The 17,500-nt window shown below is 40.6% G+C and overlaps 1 protein-coding gene across 2 annotated transcripts in view; it reads left to right on the forward strand.

Annotated features, from left to right (window-relative positions):
• The window catches only part of mcu (mitochondrial calcium uniporter), a 51,372-nt gene that overhangs the window by 31,757 nt on the left and 2,115 nt on the right, over positions 1–17,500 (forward strand). For both annotated transcript variants that reach the window (XM_088421547.1, XM_088421546.1), the window contains exons 3-8: positions 11,853–11,916; positions 13,903–14,073; positions 14,474–14,578; positions 14,654–14,814; positions 15,494–15,697; positions 17,089–17,205. In XM_088421547.1, the coding sequence (XP_088277673.1) occupies positions 11,853–11,916; positions 13,903–14,073; positions 14,474–14,578; positions 14,654–14,814; positions 15,494–15,697; positions 17,089–17,205 (822 nt within the window). The remainder of the gene's footprint in view (positions 1–11,852; positions 11,917–13,902; positions 14,074–14,473; positions 14,579–14,653; positions 14,815–15,493; positions 15,698–17,088; positions 17,206–17,500) is intronic.

Consider the following 17,500-nt stretch of genomic DNA (forward strand, 5'->3'; position numbering starts at 1 on the left):
AAAAAGCATTAGATTTTTTGCCAGCCGTACAGGTCCGGTCAGTACAGATACAGCTCACTGACTGGCATAGTCTCAAAGAAAAGTAGGCCAGCATCTCTAAATCTATAATTCTCACCACCTGCAGGGTTTAGAGAATAGATGCAGCAGTCAAATATACAGACAGTCCAATTTTCAGACTGCAAAAGGGTCCCGGGCAGTATCTCACTGCCTCCTCCTGTGTGTGTCTTAGTGTGAAGTGGTGGTTCCAGCTCAGCCAGCTTTAGAAGCAATGACAAACACAGCACACAGACCACACAAGGGGAGGGAAGGAGGTTTGATAATGGTGAAAAATGGCTAATAAAGTCAGCTGAGATTAGTGCTGGATCCAGCTCCACAGCTCAACTAAGACTATTATTAAATTTGTCCCTTTCCTCTAATCTCAGTTCAGTGTGTCCTCCATTGTTGCCCTTTTATGTGCCTGAAATGACACAGCGACCTCAAATTTAGCAAGTAAGTCTCTTTAATCCTCAGGACAAATTCATTGTCTTCATATCTCATTGGCCAAGTATTTCCATTGACTGTATTAGTATGCAGCGCAAGTTGTCACCTTTCCTCCCAGTTGTGACCTGTCATCTCCTTTCTTGACTTCCATGAGCGATCAAGCCTCATCTGCCGTTTTCATGATCCCTATTGGCTTCCATTGAGCTTTGTTACTGAACAAGGTCTGCTTTGGGCACCAATATTTTCTATTGCTTTGGCTCTGTTACTTTCTATAGATGCTTGTGGCAGCATGAAACAACCTCCTCCTTAGTGTGTCTGTTATTGGTATTAGTGTATATTGAGCGTGTCTCAAGGGCTACTACTTGTATTAAACAAATTAAAGGTTGAACACCCAATTTCAGGGCTTACAGCTTCCATCCTAGGATTCACTAGCACATTCACAGTATGACTTCACATCTATAAAGCATAAGAAAAGGAAAACAACTGGAGCAACAATCCAAATTAAGAACACATGACTTATGTGACCTAAAAAGATTGTGTTAAAATCAAGTAGTTTCCACACTGTATTTAAATAAAAAACAATAAAAATATCTGTCCTTGCCAAATCCCACGTTACCCCCTGTTCATAAATGATGGACCTGAAAAATGAAATCCTAGAATCCTTGTAGATTCAAATGATCTAAATTCTTCCAAGCTTTTTATCGGTCATAGTCCTCATCTCCCCCCAGTGTGGGTGCTCTCCAGGAGTTGTTTACGGTATTTAGGTAATGGTAGTTCTTTTCAGCTCAATCATAAAGGTGTTTGTACAGTGAACTTCCATAAATAATAGTTCATCTGCAATGTTTTCTAGCTGAAGAAATTCCGTAAGGTACACGTTGTGGAAAATCTGGCCTGTGCGGTTGTAGCGTGCAGAGCTCGCAGACACGTCAAGCCTAAACCAAGCCTAAGGCAGCATGTCATAATAGTCTGCAAATACAATACCCAGTAAAAGATCATCAAAAGTATAGTCCGTCCGACAAACGTCTTTTTTGCATTTGACTTCTTTCTCTTATGCTTTCATGCACGCTCCTGCGCTTCCGGCTTAAATGACTTTGAAACGGAAGTGATTGTCCCACAACCTCGCCCGCAAATAACGACTCGACTGAAAATGATAAAACATGGTGAACACAAAACCAAACACCAATACATAACCAACCCAAATATATAATCACAATAACAAATTCACATGAAATCCGCACATTTGTGTTGTCACGGCAACGGACCATAACAATACCAGCGCCAGCTACAACTGTATTTTTGGCAGTGTATCATGATCTGTATCATGTCGGCCTGAGTGATGAGATCTCTACCATGCAGTTATCCTGGGGGAAAAGTGCCAAATTAAACATGCACAGCCACCACCACAGTGTCTGGTCCAGTCCATGTCAGCTAATTAGAACACTTCTTGCTGCATGCTATGCCATGCGCATGCCGGCTGGAGCGAAATAAAACTGAGGCCCAGCCGCTGACACAGTCGAGAAGGCAGAGAGCAGTAATTCCGTGGAGTCTGATTTCGAGGCGTCAATCGCTCTCTCACTCCTCTCCATGGAGCTCAAAGTGACGTAACCAGAAATCGAGTGAGACTTATTGGGAGCTAAATTCTTGATTTGTCTTCTCTTGCTTGGATTATCTGTGCAGTAACAGAAATATCTTGTATAGTTAGTCATGGAAAAGGAATTTTGTGTCATGGCAACAAGGCTGTCATGAGGGGGAATACAGACAATGTTTTCTCAAAAGGAACATTCCCATGCTCCACTTCATAAATAGGAGCTGCGGCCTCAGGAGAAATTCATTGCCCTAACTTGGGATGCTATTGTTTGCCCTGTCACCCTTACCCACACATAACACACAAAGGCATGCAGCGAAACATTTAGTTTTTACAGGATTTCTAATAACAACAAAACATACTGTACCGTATGGTACAAAAAATGTGTTGTGGCAATTTTTAACACCATTTTGAGCTGATGTAACATTTATGTATTTATTTATTTTTTAAACAGCATGCAAGAAATATGGGTAATAAATCTCAGTACATAGTTAAAGGAGGTATGCTATGCATTTCCTTCTTCAGCTCCCAATTTTGTTAATAATATGTCTGTCATGCTTTTATCAAAGTACCCCAAGGTTCAAATGTGCCATCCTGCTCCACATAATGCTGGACCAATGACTAGCCCGACTTTAGTTAGATTGACACAATCTTGCTGGCATGCTCCTGCTGTCATTTGGCCGTCCCCTCTTCTGCTGTCTCGCTCGGCGGTGAGTCTTCGCGAGGGCCAGCTGCTAGCTTCGACTAGCGGAAGCAACACACAGAGTGCGAAAAGCAATCAAGCTCTTTTGACAATCACTTTTTTTTTTTCTTTTTTGCATATGAACACATTGTCACACTAATTCAGCATCGATGACATGTACAGAATTGTGATATGGTAAAAACACTAACTTATAAAGATTTTGTGAAAGGTACTTCTAATGCTGATGAACAATCTGATTCATTACTTCAGTGTCGATGTTTTATTAAGGATTTCAGGTCAGGTTTGGAAACCCAGGCTGGAGATGGAAGAAGCAGTGAGAAAACTAGGACATATTACGCCCTTTAGCACTGCAGAGAGGAAACACTGATCATACTGATAATACGGGTTTTAATAATCATGGAATTCCCTCAAAAAAATATGACCAAATAAATGTTGTGTACAGTTGTATTTTTCGATGCCCATGTTCTTACACTTGGAGCGACACCAAATTTGGATGAGTATTCAAAAGCTTAGCAATTTTGTAAACCTCTGTAGAAAGCTTGCATTTGTTACTTCAAGCTGTTCCAACTGCATCGAATCGGTGATAACAGAAGCATTCGGACATGTTTTTTGAATAGCACTAAACATTTTGACTATTCAAAGTCGGTCTTAATCTGGGTCAGGACATATGAATTACATAGTAGCACAAGGACCAATGTATCTTCCTAAATTAACCTAGTGGGCAGAAAAGGTATGTTCATAATCCTCTGGCTGCTGATAATTGTGGAAACAAGGAACTAGGGATGCATGATGGGAATGAAGCAGTGCTTATTCAGGCGCATTGATTGTGATGCAATTTGCTTGTGTCTCCTTAAGATCAGGGCCCCAGTTTATGGAAGAGCAAGTGTGTGCGGTGTTGATGTGCAGGACAGTGTATGTAGTGTATGTCTTTGAAAATTAGCCTGTTTTGAGGGAAACTGATGAGCAAATGAAGAAGCAGTGAATCATGCGGGCTTTATAGCAGCTCGGAAAAAGGGCTGAGTGTTGCGTGACTCGCAATGCAATTATCACGGACACAAGCAGCAAGTGCCATCTGCTGTATGAGCAATCAAAAAGGGTCATATCGTGCCTGTAAAATAAACACCTGCTCCCACACACTTTCTATATGCAATGGGTATACTATATTGTGTATACTGTGTAAACACATTATTCAGGCAAGCATCCTTTTACATTTGCGGTCTGCTCTGCTCTAGTCACAGGGAAATGCATCTTTTCAGTTGATTGACTGTTTTTTTTTTCTTAGAGGATACCACAATCGAATTTCATTGCCGTGGCGTGGAAGCCTACTTTGCTGTTTAATAATTCAACAGATTGTCACGTTTTGGGTCCCAGCAAGGCAAGGAGAAGTCATGTGAGGTGGGCGGATGATGGCTATCCAAATGGTATAGCGACTGTTTAATGTATAGCTAGGGATTTAGTGTGGATTATGCAAGGCATGAGCTGGCATTAATTAATTAACGCATACCCAAGCCAATTCATCAACATCGAATCAAAGATTAAGATGGAATTATTTATCTATTGCTTACGTGCTGTCACTATATTGGCGTTTTGACATTTCAACAAGCCAAATTGTAGCAACTCCGCAGTGCAGTGGCAAAATCAGATTGTCACTGTCTTATGTATGGCACGCTGTGCTTTGTGCGTGATGAGCTGATGTTGTGTAACATGGTGGTGTTGAAGTGGTATATGTCTAGAGATTTCATTATGTCAGTGGTTTTCAGCCTTTTCTTTATTGCGTCAGTTCGACGGTGGTAACTGTCACACACAGCGCCGCGCTTGGGTCTCCAGCATGTGCAAAGCGGTGGCCTTCTCTTTTTACGTGGGTTCTCTCATGTATTGATTAAAGCTTCCAGTCATTATGTTTGAACCCTTCAACGGTTAGGTCAAGCCCGCGAGGTCCCTGGAGGGGAAGTGAGCGATTGGTATCGTTGTCGTACTAGAACTGTACCAATGGAACTGAAAAACATTGACTTCCGAACTGAATGAAATTAAATGCAATTGCTTAGTAAAATTCCAGCAGCACTATGGCTTATTAATTTAATTTGGGTTTCAGACATTTTTAACTATGTGCCATACCTGTAGTTTTGGAAATCATTATTTCCTATGATACATCCTTTATATAAATCTCATCAGTTGTACCATTCGCTTCAATCACCAATACAAGGGTATAAAAAACATGTTTTCATTAAAAGGTTATTAAATTCACTGCAATGTTCTTAACGTGGTCAGAAGTTGAAAAGCAGCACTTTTGGCGTCTACTGTTTGGTTAAACTGACTGAATCCAATTTATATTAAGATGATAATGAAATATTCTCCCAAATTAGGTGTTGAAATCTTGAATAGATGCCTATACCATTAATATGGGATAACTCAATTTTGCAAACGGTGTTATTTCTTGCATTTATTTAGTCAATATTTGTTTATTTCTCTGGAATTGTGAATTATGCATACCAATTAAACTTATAGGAAAGTAGATTTTAAAATGTGAGGCTCAGCAGTCCCTTAATGCGATATGGAAGCACAATACATCTGGAAACAACCATAGGAGGAAAAAAACACGCTGTGTTGCCGCCCCGAGTTAATGAATGTGAGCCTCATTTTCTTTCATTCCTTCTCACATATAAGGAGTGCCTTTCAAATTTAGCTCACCTGCTCAACCTGGTTTCCTTAAAATCCATATAGAAGTTGTTCTTAAAATTGTCACGTGTGTATATAGCTGATTTTTGGCAATGTACTGCTAACTAACCACGGTGTGTAACAACTTCTTAATAAGATCAGTACATTCAATGAGCATTTGTAGCTTGGTTAATGGAAGACGTAGAAGTAATTGGGTGGAAAATGGATTTATTCTCTCTGTTTTGAAAGACTAATTGTATATTGATTGTAGTACTCCAGTGTGACCTCCTGCTAACCTTACCTTGACCATGGTTCTAGCATTTTCTGTCATGCCAACATGATAGAGCACCCAATGACTTGGCTGCCGGGAAATTGACCTCATATCCATTTGTTCGTAAATCTGTCCTTGTAGGATTAGCATTGAAACAATTTCTATTTCTAGTGATGTCAAGAATGAGTGGTGTGTGTTTTACTAACATACCATCAATATAAATTAATTTGGGCTGTTGAATGTACCACATGAAATATTTCATGAATGACTTTGGGAAATCAGCTACGTTATCTGGGATGTAGCTGCCCAGAAAAGCGTATTAGCACATAGATGGATGCAGCTATTGTGCAGATAAATGACTGAGTGCTGCATATCCCCAGAAGGGCATCATGAAATGGGAATTATGTCAGCGACATTATTCTTCAGCACTGCTGTATCCCATTCACACGATTCGCCTAATGTTTAATTTTTTGTTCCCTGAGGTGCTCTGAGGGAGAAAAGATACTAAACTGCTATAGCATTTTGTCTACGGTTTAGCCAAAAATAAAGCCAAACCTGTCAGTCACAGGATGCACAATGTTTTCAGATCCAGTGGTCGGATTGGAATACAAATGGGGTTTTTGAATTTGTTCTTCTGACAGAAAACAACTTGGGCTTTTCATGTAATTCAAACAGAAAGCAATTTTATATTGTGCAGTTAACTACAACATAGAGTAAATGGATACAGCATAATGTAAGCATGCGGCCTAATACCGGAGTGTATGCCTTCACAGAGCTAAATTAACTTTTTTTTTGTCAGCATAAGTATGCATTCAAATGAACTGTCTATAAGTTTTGATACAAATGAACAACACTCCCCTGATTATTCCCCATGCATTGCTGTTGCCTGTTGCCTGCAGTTGATCAATTTACATTTGTTAAGATGGGCTATCGATGATTTGCAGCGAGCTTGTATGTCCATCTTGGTCTGTTTGTTGTCAAAAAAGCACATTTATGATAATACGCAAACACTCAGATTATGGTGGCATTTGTAAAGGTTTCCTCACTCCAGGGGAAAAAGAATGACCAACAGTAGCCTGATCAACCAATCTATTGTTGCACATTTTGAACTTTCAGTTATTCATATTTTGTCTTATTGGTAAAGCGCAGTAAAAAGCGCTTTAGAACATCACTGACATTTGAAGAATTAGTCATTATCTTAAATGGTTTTTAATCTGTATCTGTTGCTAGAGGTTTTACCAGCAATCAATTTTAATGGAATGTTTCATCAAATCTAAGGCAATCATCTTAGAATAGAATTTGAATTTATATTGTTACTTTTCATTTCGCCCATTTGCTTTAATGGCTAGATGTTGTATCTAGGCTTTTTTGAAATACCACAAACTGTACTTCTTTTGACAATTGTGAGAAATGTCAGGAAGAGTTTAGGTTTGGAACTCGGAAGCTCCAAGATGTAGTAATTCACTGCCGAACAAGACCAATAATTATACACCATTCACAACCATTCAGAAGTACGGTGAAATGCAGTGTGAGGTAAAGCGCAGTGCAGATGAGCAGGGAGAGATAGTGAGACCGGCATATCAGGATTCAGTGAGAGTAAGACGGCGAGAGGAGGGGGACGGCGAGGGGCAACCCCCTGATTCAAGACGAGGAATTCCTTTACTGCAGTGATCAGCAACCTCCGCCTTCCCTCTCCCCTCCTCCCTACCTGTCTATTGCTGCTGCTTCCTCCAACCTGCGATGCCCCCCCTCCCGCCCCACTTACCCACCCACACACACACCCACACACACAGGAAAGTGGAGTCACGTTACAGGAGGGGGGGGGGGGGGGGGTACGTGTGTCTGCTGCAGGGCACAGTTTGTATGCAGCAGCACATGGCTTGAAACGCAAGCACGCTCGTGACTCTCACCGTTTTACTCCAGCCTTCATCTATCTCTATCACTCCCCTGCTGTTGCTCCATTCTTTTATCCTCTGTCCCTTCCTTTTCTGTTTCTGCTCAATGCCTGTTTTTGTTCTATTCTTTTGCTTGTATGACATTGATTCCAAGGTTGTTGTGCTATTGAATGTAGCTATGCTCTTAAATATTTCACGCAGCATCTCAGTGGCTGCATGCCAAGGGAGTGTGATGCAATGGAAGGAGTCAGTCTGTGTGTGTGTGTGGTGGAGTGTAAAGCGGTTTTGCTTTGCTTAGATGTTCTGCAACTGCTGCTGTCAAACGGGCTCGTGAACAGACTGGTGGACAAACACACAAGCCACCTGCAAATAGACGTGGACGTTTTACCACAGATGGGCGCGCACACGTCACAATCATATTTGCGTATGTTCGTGAGGCCACTGCGCTGCAGTCTTTCATCGGCACTTATTGTCAGTATATGAGCACTTGCTAGTGTGCGTGCAGCAATTCACCATTTGTCATCTGATCTAATCACGGCACATGGGACAGCAATCAGTCCAGGACAGACAGTTGTGTGTGCTTGCTTGCCTTTCTATCTAAAAATAAATCATATAAAAGATCCTCGTGCAATCTCTTTAAGCAAGCGTCTTTAGTGGTTTTTAGTGATAACTGGCTAATGTTGGGTAATGTAGCAGCATATCTTATAGCATTACGGGCCATAAGTAAGGGCTCTGGTGGCTGTAATTAAAAAAAAAAAAAGTGGCATTTTAAGAACATAACGTACCATGTTTGATGCCGTCAGAATGTAACAGCACTATGTTGGCCAACATTTACATATTTTTGCAGTCATAAAGTGATATTTTAACTCCCGATTGAGGCTTGAGTCTTTTTCTGAAAGTACAACAGTCGTTAGTCTTAACACTGAAGTATAAATAATGCAGAAGAGAAGTAGCTTGCCAACATCAAGATGTCTTGTTTGCACATTTTTTGCATAAATGTCATTTACAGGTTAATTAAAATCTGGTGAAGTTTGACTCACAATGATTGATTGTTCTTCTCATGTGTCACATTATACCATAATCACATTCACAGATTTTCTATGGATTTTTGTTTCTTGGTCTGAACTGTGATGCAGAGAATAAAATGTGACATTTAATTGTCATTCAAACCATATAGCAAGTGTCTGTTTTATGTGCCTTGTGCTTGACTGGCAACCAGTTCAGGTGGGACCCCGTCTCTTGCCCAAAGTCCACTGGGAGGGTCTCTTTTAGGACCCCGCATGAGTGATGGAACATGGCTAGCATTAGCTGTGACTTACCCATCTTTGTGCATCTGATCAACTCAGAGCTGTCAGTGCCTTTACTGTTGGTGGTTTGATTTGTGTCAACTAGCTGACTAAAAGCTCTGTCTCTCTGGATTAAACAACAATAGGGAAGCCTTGATTGGCAATCAGACACCCTGATAGACAGCCGAGACGTTTAGTCAACGACCACTCTGTTCCTTGCTTTAGTGTGTGGACGGCAGGCTTTCCCATCTCTTGGTATCGTAATTCTGACAAGAAAACCTACCAATAAATTCATAGTTTATGTACTGTCTTGTATAGGTTTACAAATGTATTTATTTCTTTCGGAGAAGCCCACATCTCAGTGCTATCAATGTTGGTTCAGAAATAGAACTTTGCATCATTTGGTTTTCTTCCCTATGATTCAAGCAATACGTCCGATATTACTACCCTTAGAAATGCACTGGATACACTGCACAACAGTCATAGCTGGTTCTCACTTAATACTTTAAAGCAGGGGTGCTCATTGTTTCAATTGCGGTTGGCCAGTGGCCCACCTCACTGTTGTTGGTCGCTTGCATGACATCGCACTACCTGAAACACTTCAAAATAAAAGCGTTTCAAAGGAGTTTGTTTCATAAGTTACTTGATATCCCACATTTTATTTTAAAGCATTGTTTGGCTTTCTCACAATGTTTGACTGCTTGACGAAAATATAGTGACTTGACATGCAGCGGATTCTCTGCACGTCTCATTGCTCTTCTGGGACAACAAGCCTGGTTAATCTGTCTATCCTGCCTGGATCATTTAACGTTTCCCTGCCTGAAAGAAGAAGCAATGAGTACTGCAAGCCTAAGTAAGTGAGCGAGTCAGATTCTGTCTCTCACTGCTGTTGGACAAATCTGAACATGTGACACCCCAGATACTGTATGTATTTTATGTGTATTTTCATTCATGGTTTTTACTAAATTGTATTATCACTAAACGGTGTTTGTTGATATCACTGCGAAAGAGGAGATATTAATTGTGTATTTAGATCACTGGTTATTGGGATACAACAACAAATCCTTACAAATATTCTGGAGTGTCCCTCCCCCAGTAGATTGCAGGAGATGGGCAAAAAGGTTTGGGTACCCCTGTTATAAATGCACCTTGGGTCTATCATTGGGTACCTAATATGAATGTTGTGTAGACTGTTCCTGCATACGTTGCATGTTCAACAGTATGACCAATTGCTCAATTCTGTCTACTCATTGCTTGAGGAGTACAGCTGAGTTTATGTGGTGCTACGAATTCAGCGTATTACCTATGCGCATGATTTGAAACATCAGAAAAGTTTACCGCCTTTGGCAATCTTGTTGGCTGTATTTTCACCGCCTCATTACCACCCAGCTCCACTATACATGCATGTGTAAGGGGATGTGACAGCCCATTTAATGCCTTAAAAGGCTTGATTGCTGCTCTGCAGAAATCGGCATGCGTCTGTGTGATTGGAAACGTGCTGTGCATATGGAGTCTCCTGCTTTTGCAGCATAAAACAAGGGTTTCCCCAAGCTGTGCTCAACTGCTCACCCCCCCTTCCTTCAGTTTCTGACACAACTAAGGCACATGTTTGGCTGCCTTCTTTGTTACCCGCTGCAGTGATTTTCTGCATGTGGTGCACTAAACATAGGTTCATTTACCTAGAATATGAAACAGTGGATTAAAAAAAATAAAAATGAAAAAAAAGAAAATGAATGGAAATAAGAACAATGTATATGGTGATTTAGTAGAATTAATATGAATGAATTATGGGAATTCATTCTAAACAAGGAATATAAATGTGTTTAAACCAAACAAATTTCACACATTAGTTGCATGTACATCCTTCAGACCTATTGGTATAATCAACAACAAACAACGTTCTTCAAGGTTTTTGAAGCCACATGTTGTGCATGCATAAAAAAAAAAAAAGTAAAATTACCAAACAGCATTCACATTTTTTAATGATCAGTTAAAAAAGTAAAATGGTCTACAGGTATACTCTACTATTAAATTATCCTTTTATTCATTCGATTTACAGGGTGACTGAAAAGTAACTGATTTAAGATCTAATGTTTAGGAATTTAACTGTTTTTTCTTTTTGTTTGTTTGTTTTGTTTTTTGTTTTTTTAAGTGATCGTTTTGTTTTGAGATCCTACAATAGTGACTGGACGTCTGACCCTTTAGGAATATGCCCAGTTTTTTGGAGTATCAGCCACAGATTCTGTAGCAATGAATTTTGCTTGACACTTCTTGATCGGCTTAGTGTCAACTTGAGCATAGATTCCTTTAATGGTCCTCCACCATCTTTGTACTTGAACAACGGATCTCCAAACTGTAATGTGCCGCTAGCTGGGCACATTCCTATAGTCTCAGACGTCAAGCCGCTTTTGTGGGCTTTCAAATTCTAAGCAAAATAATTGATCTGAAAAGAAAACATGATCTTTTCATTGCCATACATCATGGAACATACACAAAAAATAATATTGCAACATAATACATTTGAAGTATTTTTAGTAGCCTATAAGGAGTTAATATAACTTGCATATGAAATAACCAATTGTACTAACAACATACCTAACAAAATGTTATATGTGTTTCGTTATATCATTCCCAGTTTACAGCAGTACAATGCCATAATAACTTGACATCTGTTCACACCACAAACCTAGTGCACACCAAACAAGCTGGCCGAGGCCACAAATTAAGCAAGCCTGTTGTTTGGGTTAGTTTAATCTATGAGCAACATGTCTCTCTGTCTGTGTACAATGGGTGAACTCCTATGACACTTCCTGCCCATCTTTTTTGCATTCAAGACATTATTTGAGGCATCTCAGGCTAGAAAAAATATGTTGTTGCCCAAAAATGTTTTCTGCCATATGATCCTGCAAATTCATTCTTCCTAATGTGAAGTTGTAACTAGTGTAATAACCAGACCCTTTTCTCACCTTGCCTGCAGATTTGGAGGGGCTCCTCTTCATGGCATGGCCAGAGAACGTTGTGTACCCAGCCTTCTTCAGAAGGTAAGCTCCAAACCCTGTCCTCATTTCTCTTTTGAGTCTCAGATGCTGTTTATCCCTTTACATACTGTATAAGCGTGAACCCAGAGGCACAGCAGAAGCTTTCTTTTTACTGAAGGAAACACCTCACGTTGCCTCTAATCCTGCCTGTAACAAAATTGTTCATTGATTCCCACAGTAGAGCCTCAGGTAGCAGCTCGCCGTCATTCTGGAATCTCTTGTGGTAGCGTTTGCTCCTCTGTGTTAAAGGCTGGAGTGATTGTCAGGAGGAATAAAACATTTGCGGTGAGAATTTGCTGATTTTTATCTTAAAGTCAGCTGTAATAGTTGTGGGATTGTGAGATGGGAGATGCCCTCAGCGATGATGGCTGCACAGGGGAAGATAAAGGCGGCAGGCGGTGGTGGAGAGAGGCTGGCGGTGGGTGGGAAAATTAAAGTGTGCACCTCTGTGTATTTAGTGGCGATCCAGACTAGCTGAACCCTGCCGATGCTGCTTGTGCCAGCTGACGATATGCTGATTCACTGCAGTGGTCTTGGGGAGGAGGGAGCGGTTACTGTGGCAGCAGCAGCACTGCAGCTTGGATTAGCTCCATTGTGGAATTATTTTGGATTCATTGCCCTGTCATTAAGACCCACTCATGAGATAAGTGAATCATGCACGTGCCAGCAGACACACTGTTTTGTTACCGCTATCCTAACTTGAAATAGTGCTAAGTGATGAGTCCAAGGTCCTTGTTTTATCCCCTTTCCTTGTGAGGATTTGCTTCAAATACATCATGTGTCCTACAGGTTGCGCAATTGTCAGTCCAATCATGCAGGCATCATTTTAGAGGTCTTTAAGGTGGTCCATGGGAATACACAATATCAATAGTTGGCATCAGTAAATTGACGTAACTGCTCTGAGAGGGAAAGGTCAGCGATATTAGAATGTATTGATCTTCCAGCCTTGGCAGTGTAAAGAGGCCTTAGTTTGTGTCTTTTGCATGCGCTGCATGATGCTTTTTTACTTTCTGAATGTCTTGCCAGACTTCTTTTCAGGGGATGACACCATGAGCCATGTTTTCTATCATGATTAGTACTATATACCCTTTGTGATCCAACCAATCCGGCTGACCAAGAGTCCAACCTGTGCTTAGTTACTTGTTTTGTGGCACCTTATTAAGAAAAAAAAAAGTTGCCTTTCTTTTAGTGTCATTAAACATTTCCAAATGTTGAAGTCACGTGTTCTAAAAGTGTTTTCCTTTACATTCAGTTTCAGGTACAGTATTTGCATTTATCTTTAAAAATTCAAAATTCAAATTAAAGACATTCTTGTCCTGTCAAAATGCTTAGGCTTGGAGCAAAGATCTGCATTTGCATCTTGCATTTGCTATTTATGTTGACCTTATCCTCTGAATTCAAGAGTTTTATTGTCATATGCATAGTAATACCACACAATGAAATTCTTATTCTGTTCACTTCCCGAGCAGACTACATTCCATAATCAAGCAATTAATAAGGTAGGCAATAAAACAAAAACAATAATAGAGAAATAAGGGAAGTAATAATAAACCACTAATAAACAACTTACACTCTGAGTATATTACGGAGTAGATAGAGTGAAAGGAGCCAAATGTTTGTAGAGACAATGATATAAAATCTCAGTATATAGTGTATTTAGCTTGAGAAAAAATTATCAAATAATAATTTTGTGGAAATGAAAATGAAATGAAAATACCCATTCTTCAGCCCTACAGGAGAAATACAAGGTGCCTCGATTACATTCAAATCACCTGTGGTGATATTTTGGTTTTCCTGTTGAATAAAAGGATGATAAAATATTAGAAGATATGACAATGACGGTTTGCGAAAAAAAATAAGTACATTAACAAAAACAGGCCACACACAAGAGCTAACGTGGGCTATACCGACAATTGTCAACAGTTGTGAATGGTTTGATTATGAGTCTTCTTAATATTTGTTTGTCTTTGTCTCCCAACCTGCACCCAGATGTGACAGTTGTGTATCAGAACGGGCTGCCAGTCATCTCAGTCAGTTTGCCATCCAGGCGAGAACGCTGTCAGTTCACCCTCAAGCCTCTGAGTGATTGCGTGGGAGTTTTCCTGCAACAACTCCAAGCAGAGGACAGAGGCATCGATCGAGTAGCCATCTACTCCACGGGTACTGTCTTTCTCTCTCTCTTTTACACAGATGCACACACGCATCCACACACACACTGTATCCACCACCAATAGATGACATATGTCCATGCCCTTGCATGCTTTCAAATGTATTTAGGTGTCATTAAGAGTTTCCGCTGCTGTGTCTTGGCAAAAGAATTGAGTACTTTCATATACATTTGCACCGCTCCGATGCTTCATTATACAAGAACAATTGGCGCTCGGAATCTTCCCTTAGCGTGAAAGTGCTTCTACTCTCCCTCTCGTGATAATCGGAGCGAAACGAGCCCGATGGTCAAGAAAGCTGGAGGGTTTGTTGAGTGCTTCACCAGCAATACTCTCATTGCTCCACTTTCCCACCATGTTTCGTTTTTTTTTTTTTTTTTTTTTTTTCACTCCAGATGGAGCCAGGGTCGCCTCCTCTACAGGCATTGACATCCTGTTATTGGATGATTTCAAGCTCGTCATTAACGACACCACCCACCTTGTTCGGCCACCGAGGAGAGGTTAGGACATTCGTGATCATTTTCTATAAGGCAAGCAAGAAACTATTGATTGATATTTGTTTGTCGTTCCATCAGAATTGCTGCCCCATGAGGAGACTGAAAGGCTGAATGATGTCAAGTTCTTAGTGCAGCAGCTCTACACCACCCTGCGCATTGAGGAGCACCAACTCAGCAAAGAGCGCGAGCTGATTGGACGCCTTGAGGACCTTAACACTCAGCTCCGCCCACTTGAAAAGGTCTGAGTTCCTTAACATGTTGATGAAAATTCTAATTGTGTTTGCCGGTGCAAGCACCAATGGCGAGCCCAGATATCATTCACATGGTGGGTGATGGTGTATGTCGATTGGAACAGCTGCGTTTTCAGCCCAAAGTTTAACAAACTGAGGGACAAAACAAAGATGATATGAATTTGTATAATCCTTTGCAGAGTCATCACAAAGCTGTTGACTTGTCAGCTAGTGAGCAGATTTGTGTATGTAAAAGACATATCGCCAAAACAGCTCACGCCCAGCTCTCAGCCCCACAGCCAAAAATGGAACACTCATGTTTCTACTCAATGCAAATATTTTAAACCTGTCTGAGCGAGCACTGTTGCTTCTGTCTTTTTTGCCCCCCCGATGCATATCTTAGCACTAAAACTTGCATTGGTTACTTTTGATGAATGAAGAGCCATCCAGCCATCCTGTTCATTGCTATGCCAATCAGGCTCGCCGGTGAAGGTGAATAATCACAGAGTATCGCTAAGTTTAGCATCAAATAATAGCTGTTTTCTCGTTAAAACGTATGTTGTGTATTTTGGAGCTTGGTGCGTTGAATAGTGAATGCTGACCATGATGTTTTTCATGAGATTCGCTCCAAATGTTGATGCGTTTGGCACATATTGCTTGATTTTCCCATTTCTTGTTTTACACTTAGGTGAAGCAGGAGCTGAGTAGGAAAGCGGAGCGACGCACGACTTGGGTGCTGTGGGGCGGCATGGCGTACATGGCCACCCAGTTCGGCATCCTGGCCAGACTGACCTGGTGGGAGTACTCTTGGGATATCATGGAGCCGGTCACCTATTTCATCACTTATGGCACAGCCATGGCCATGTATGCATATTTTGTGCTCACGCGCCAGGTAGGAAAATTGACACTGTTGCCAATTCACACAAACGGGACAAATTAAGGGGAACACCCGGGTTTTGAAATGGAAAGATGATTGTATCTCATCCAGCGGACAGAAGGGGTCACGAATGCTTTGATGAGTATGAAAATGATGTGAATCATCTTGGCCTTTGCCATGACCGGTTCTCACCTCAATTTCAGATTTATTTTGAACTGTCTCTTTGCATTATCAGATGAGGGAATATCATTTGGCAGAAAGACCTGAATTCCTGCAGTACAGTTCTTGACTTCCTCTCCAGAATACCTCCAGTACATTGATACTTTACTTTGCTCCACCATTACCTATCTTAGAGAGTGATAGTTACGCTAATGTCTTCATAATTCTCAAGACAATAAACAATTGTTCCTGGCACCACCATAATAGAATGACAGCTTGCTTAAGACATAGGTGGTACTGCTTATTTTACAACAACAAAAACAGTTTTTGATAAGCCTTGAGTTGATGATGTCGCATATGTTCGTATCACATTACTCAAAAACGGTGATATACAGAAGGGGTTTGTTTTATCTTATTTTATTTTACCATAGACAAGCGCTTTAGATTATAGGTCTACAACAATGCCTTTGAAAATACACTAGATCACAATTAGATATAGAGTTTAAGGTCATATTAATACGGTGATGGGATTTCCTCATTCTTTAATCACTGTAGCAAAACAAAATGTCATTGTACGAAACATAATGTAGAGAGGAACTTTCTAAGGTTAAACACAATGCAGTCAAGGTCTACTAAATAGCTTTGAGATAATGGAAATGAAAGAAGTCTTTGCCAGGAGCAACCTGTCACCCTCGCAGTACCTTTATTAACTGTATAGGCACCAGCAGTTTAGCATTTATGACTGTCCTACCTGTGTAAAAAATAAACACGTCATAAAACATTTAAAGGGTCTCAACTTACCAAGCTATCATGAAGGCCTAATGCTTTGCAGGTACTGTACAACATTCTTGATCAAAATGGACAAAGTGTTCACTTTGCTGATTAAATGAAATTCATCACCATTTTTGCGAGAACAGGCTCAATTGTAACTGCTGGCACTGTGAATTCCTCCAAAATGTAAACCCATTTATTATTTCAGGTTAAATAGAGGACACATTAGAATGATAACATTTACAGTGTTACAGAACACTCGCCGGAGTTTCTTTGTAATGTCCTGCCCAAATGATACACGTTTTGGCCAATTGAAAGGCTGACAGTGTGACAATGACGCCTTTTACCCAGCATTCATAATTCACCTCTACCAAAGCTATTTCAGTAACCCTAATCTGATCTGCCAGCCAGAACATCACAAGGAGCATCTGATAAATTGGTGCTTATGAAATGCCGCGTCTCTCTGTGACCTGCAGGAGTATGTGTACCCCGACGCCAGAGACCGGCAGTATCTGCTTTTTCTCCACAAGGGGGTGAAAAGAACACGCTTTGACATTGAGAAGTATAACAAGCTCAAAGAGGATATCTCTGAGGTACAATTGGTTCCCAAAACCTTTTAATGCCTGTTTTTGCAATTCATACAGTGGCTATAAAAAGTCCACACACCCTTGTTCAAGATAATGAGACCAAGATAAAACCTTTTCCACTATAATCATAACCTGCAACTAATTTTGTGGTGGCCAGCGGCCCAACTAAATGACAAGTTGAAAACAAAAACTGCGGGTATTATCAAACTTGTTCCACTCTTCTCCTTTATTGCCACTTAGTGTGGAAGGTAACTACATAGGGTAGTGCAATGTGGGCAAAAGATCCAGACTTTGTCAAATA

This window comes from Hippichthys cyanospilos, chromosome 8 (genome assembly GCF_059441005.1).
Source record: "Hippichthys cyanospilos isolate Australia breed blue-spotted pipefish chromosome 8, RoL_Hcya_1.0, whole genome shotgun sequence".
Lineage (NCBI taxonomy): Eukaryota > Metazoa > Chordata > Actinopteri > Syngnathiformes > Syngnathidae > Hippichthys > Hippichthys cyanospilos.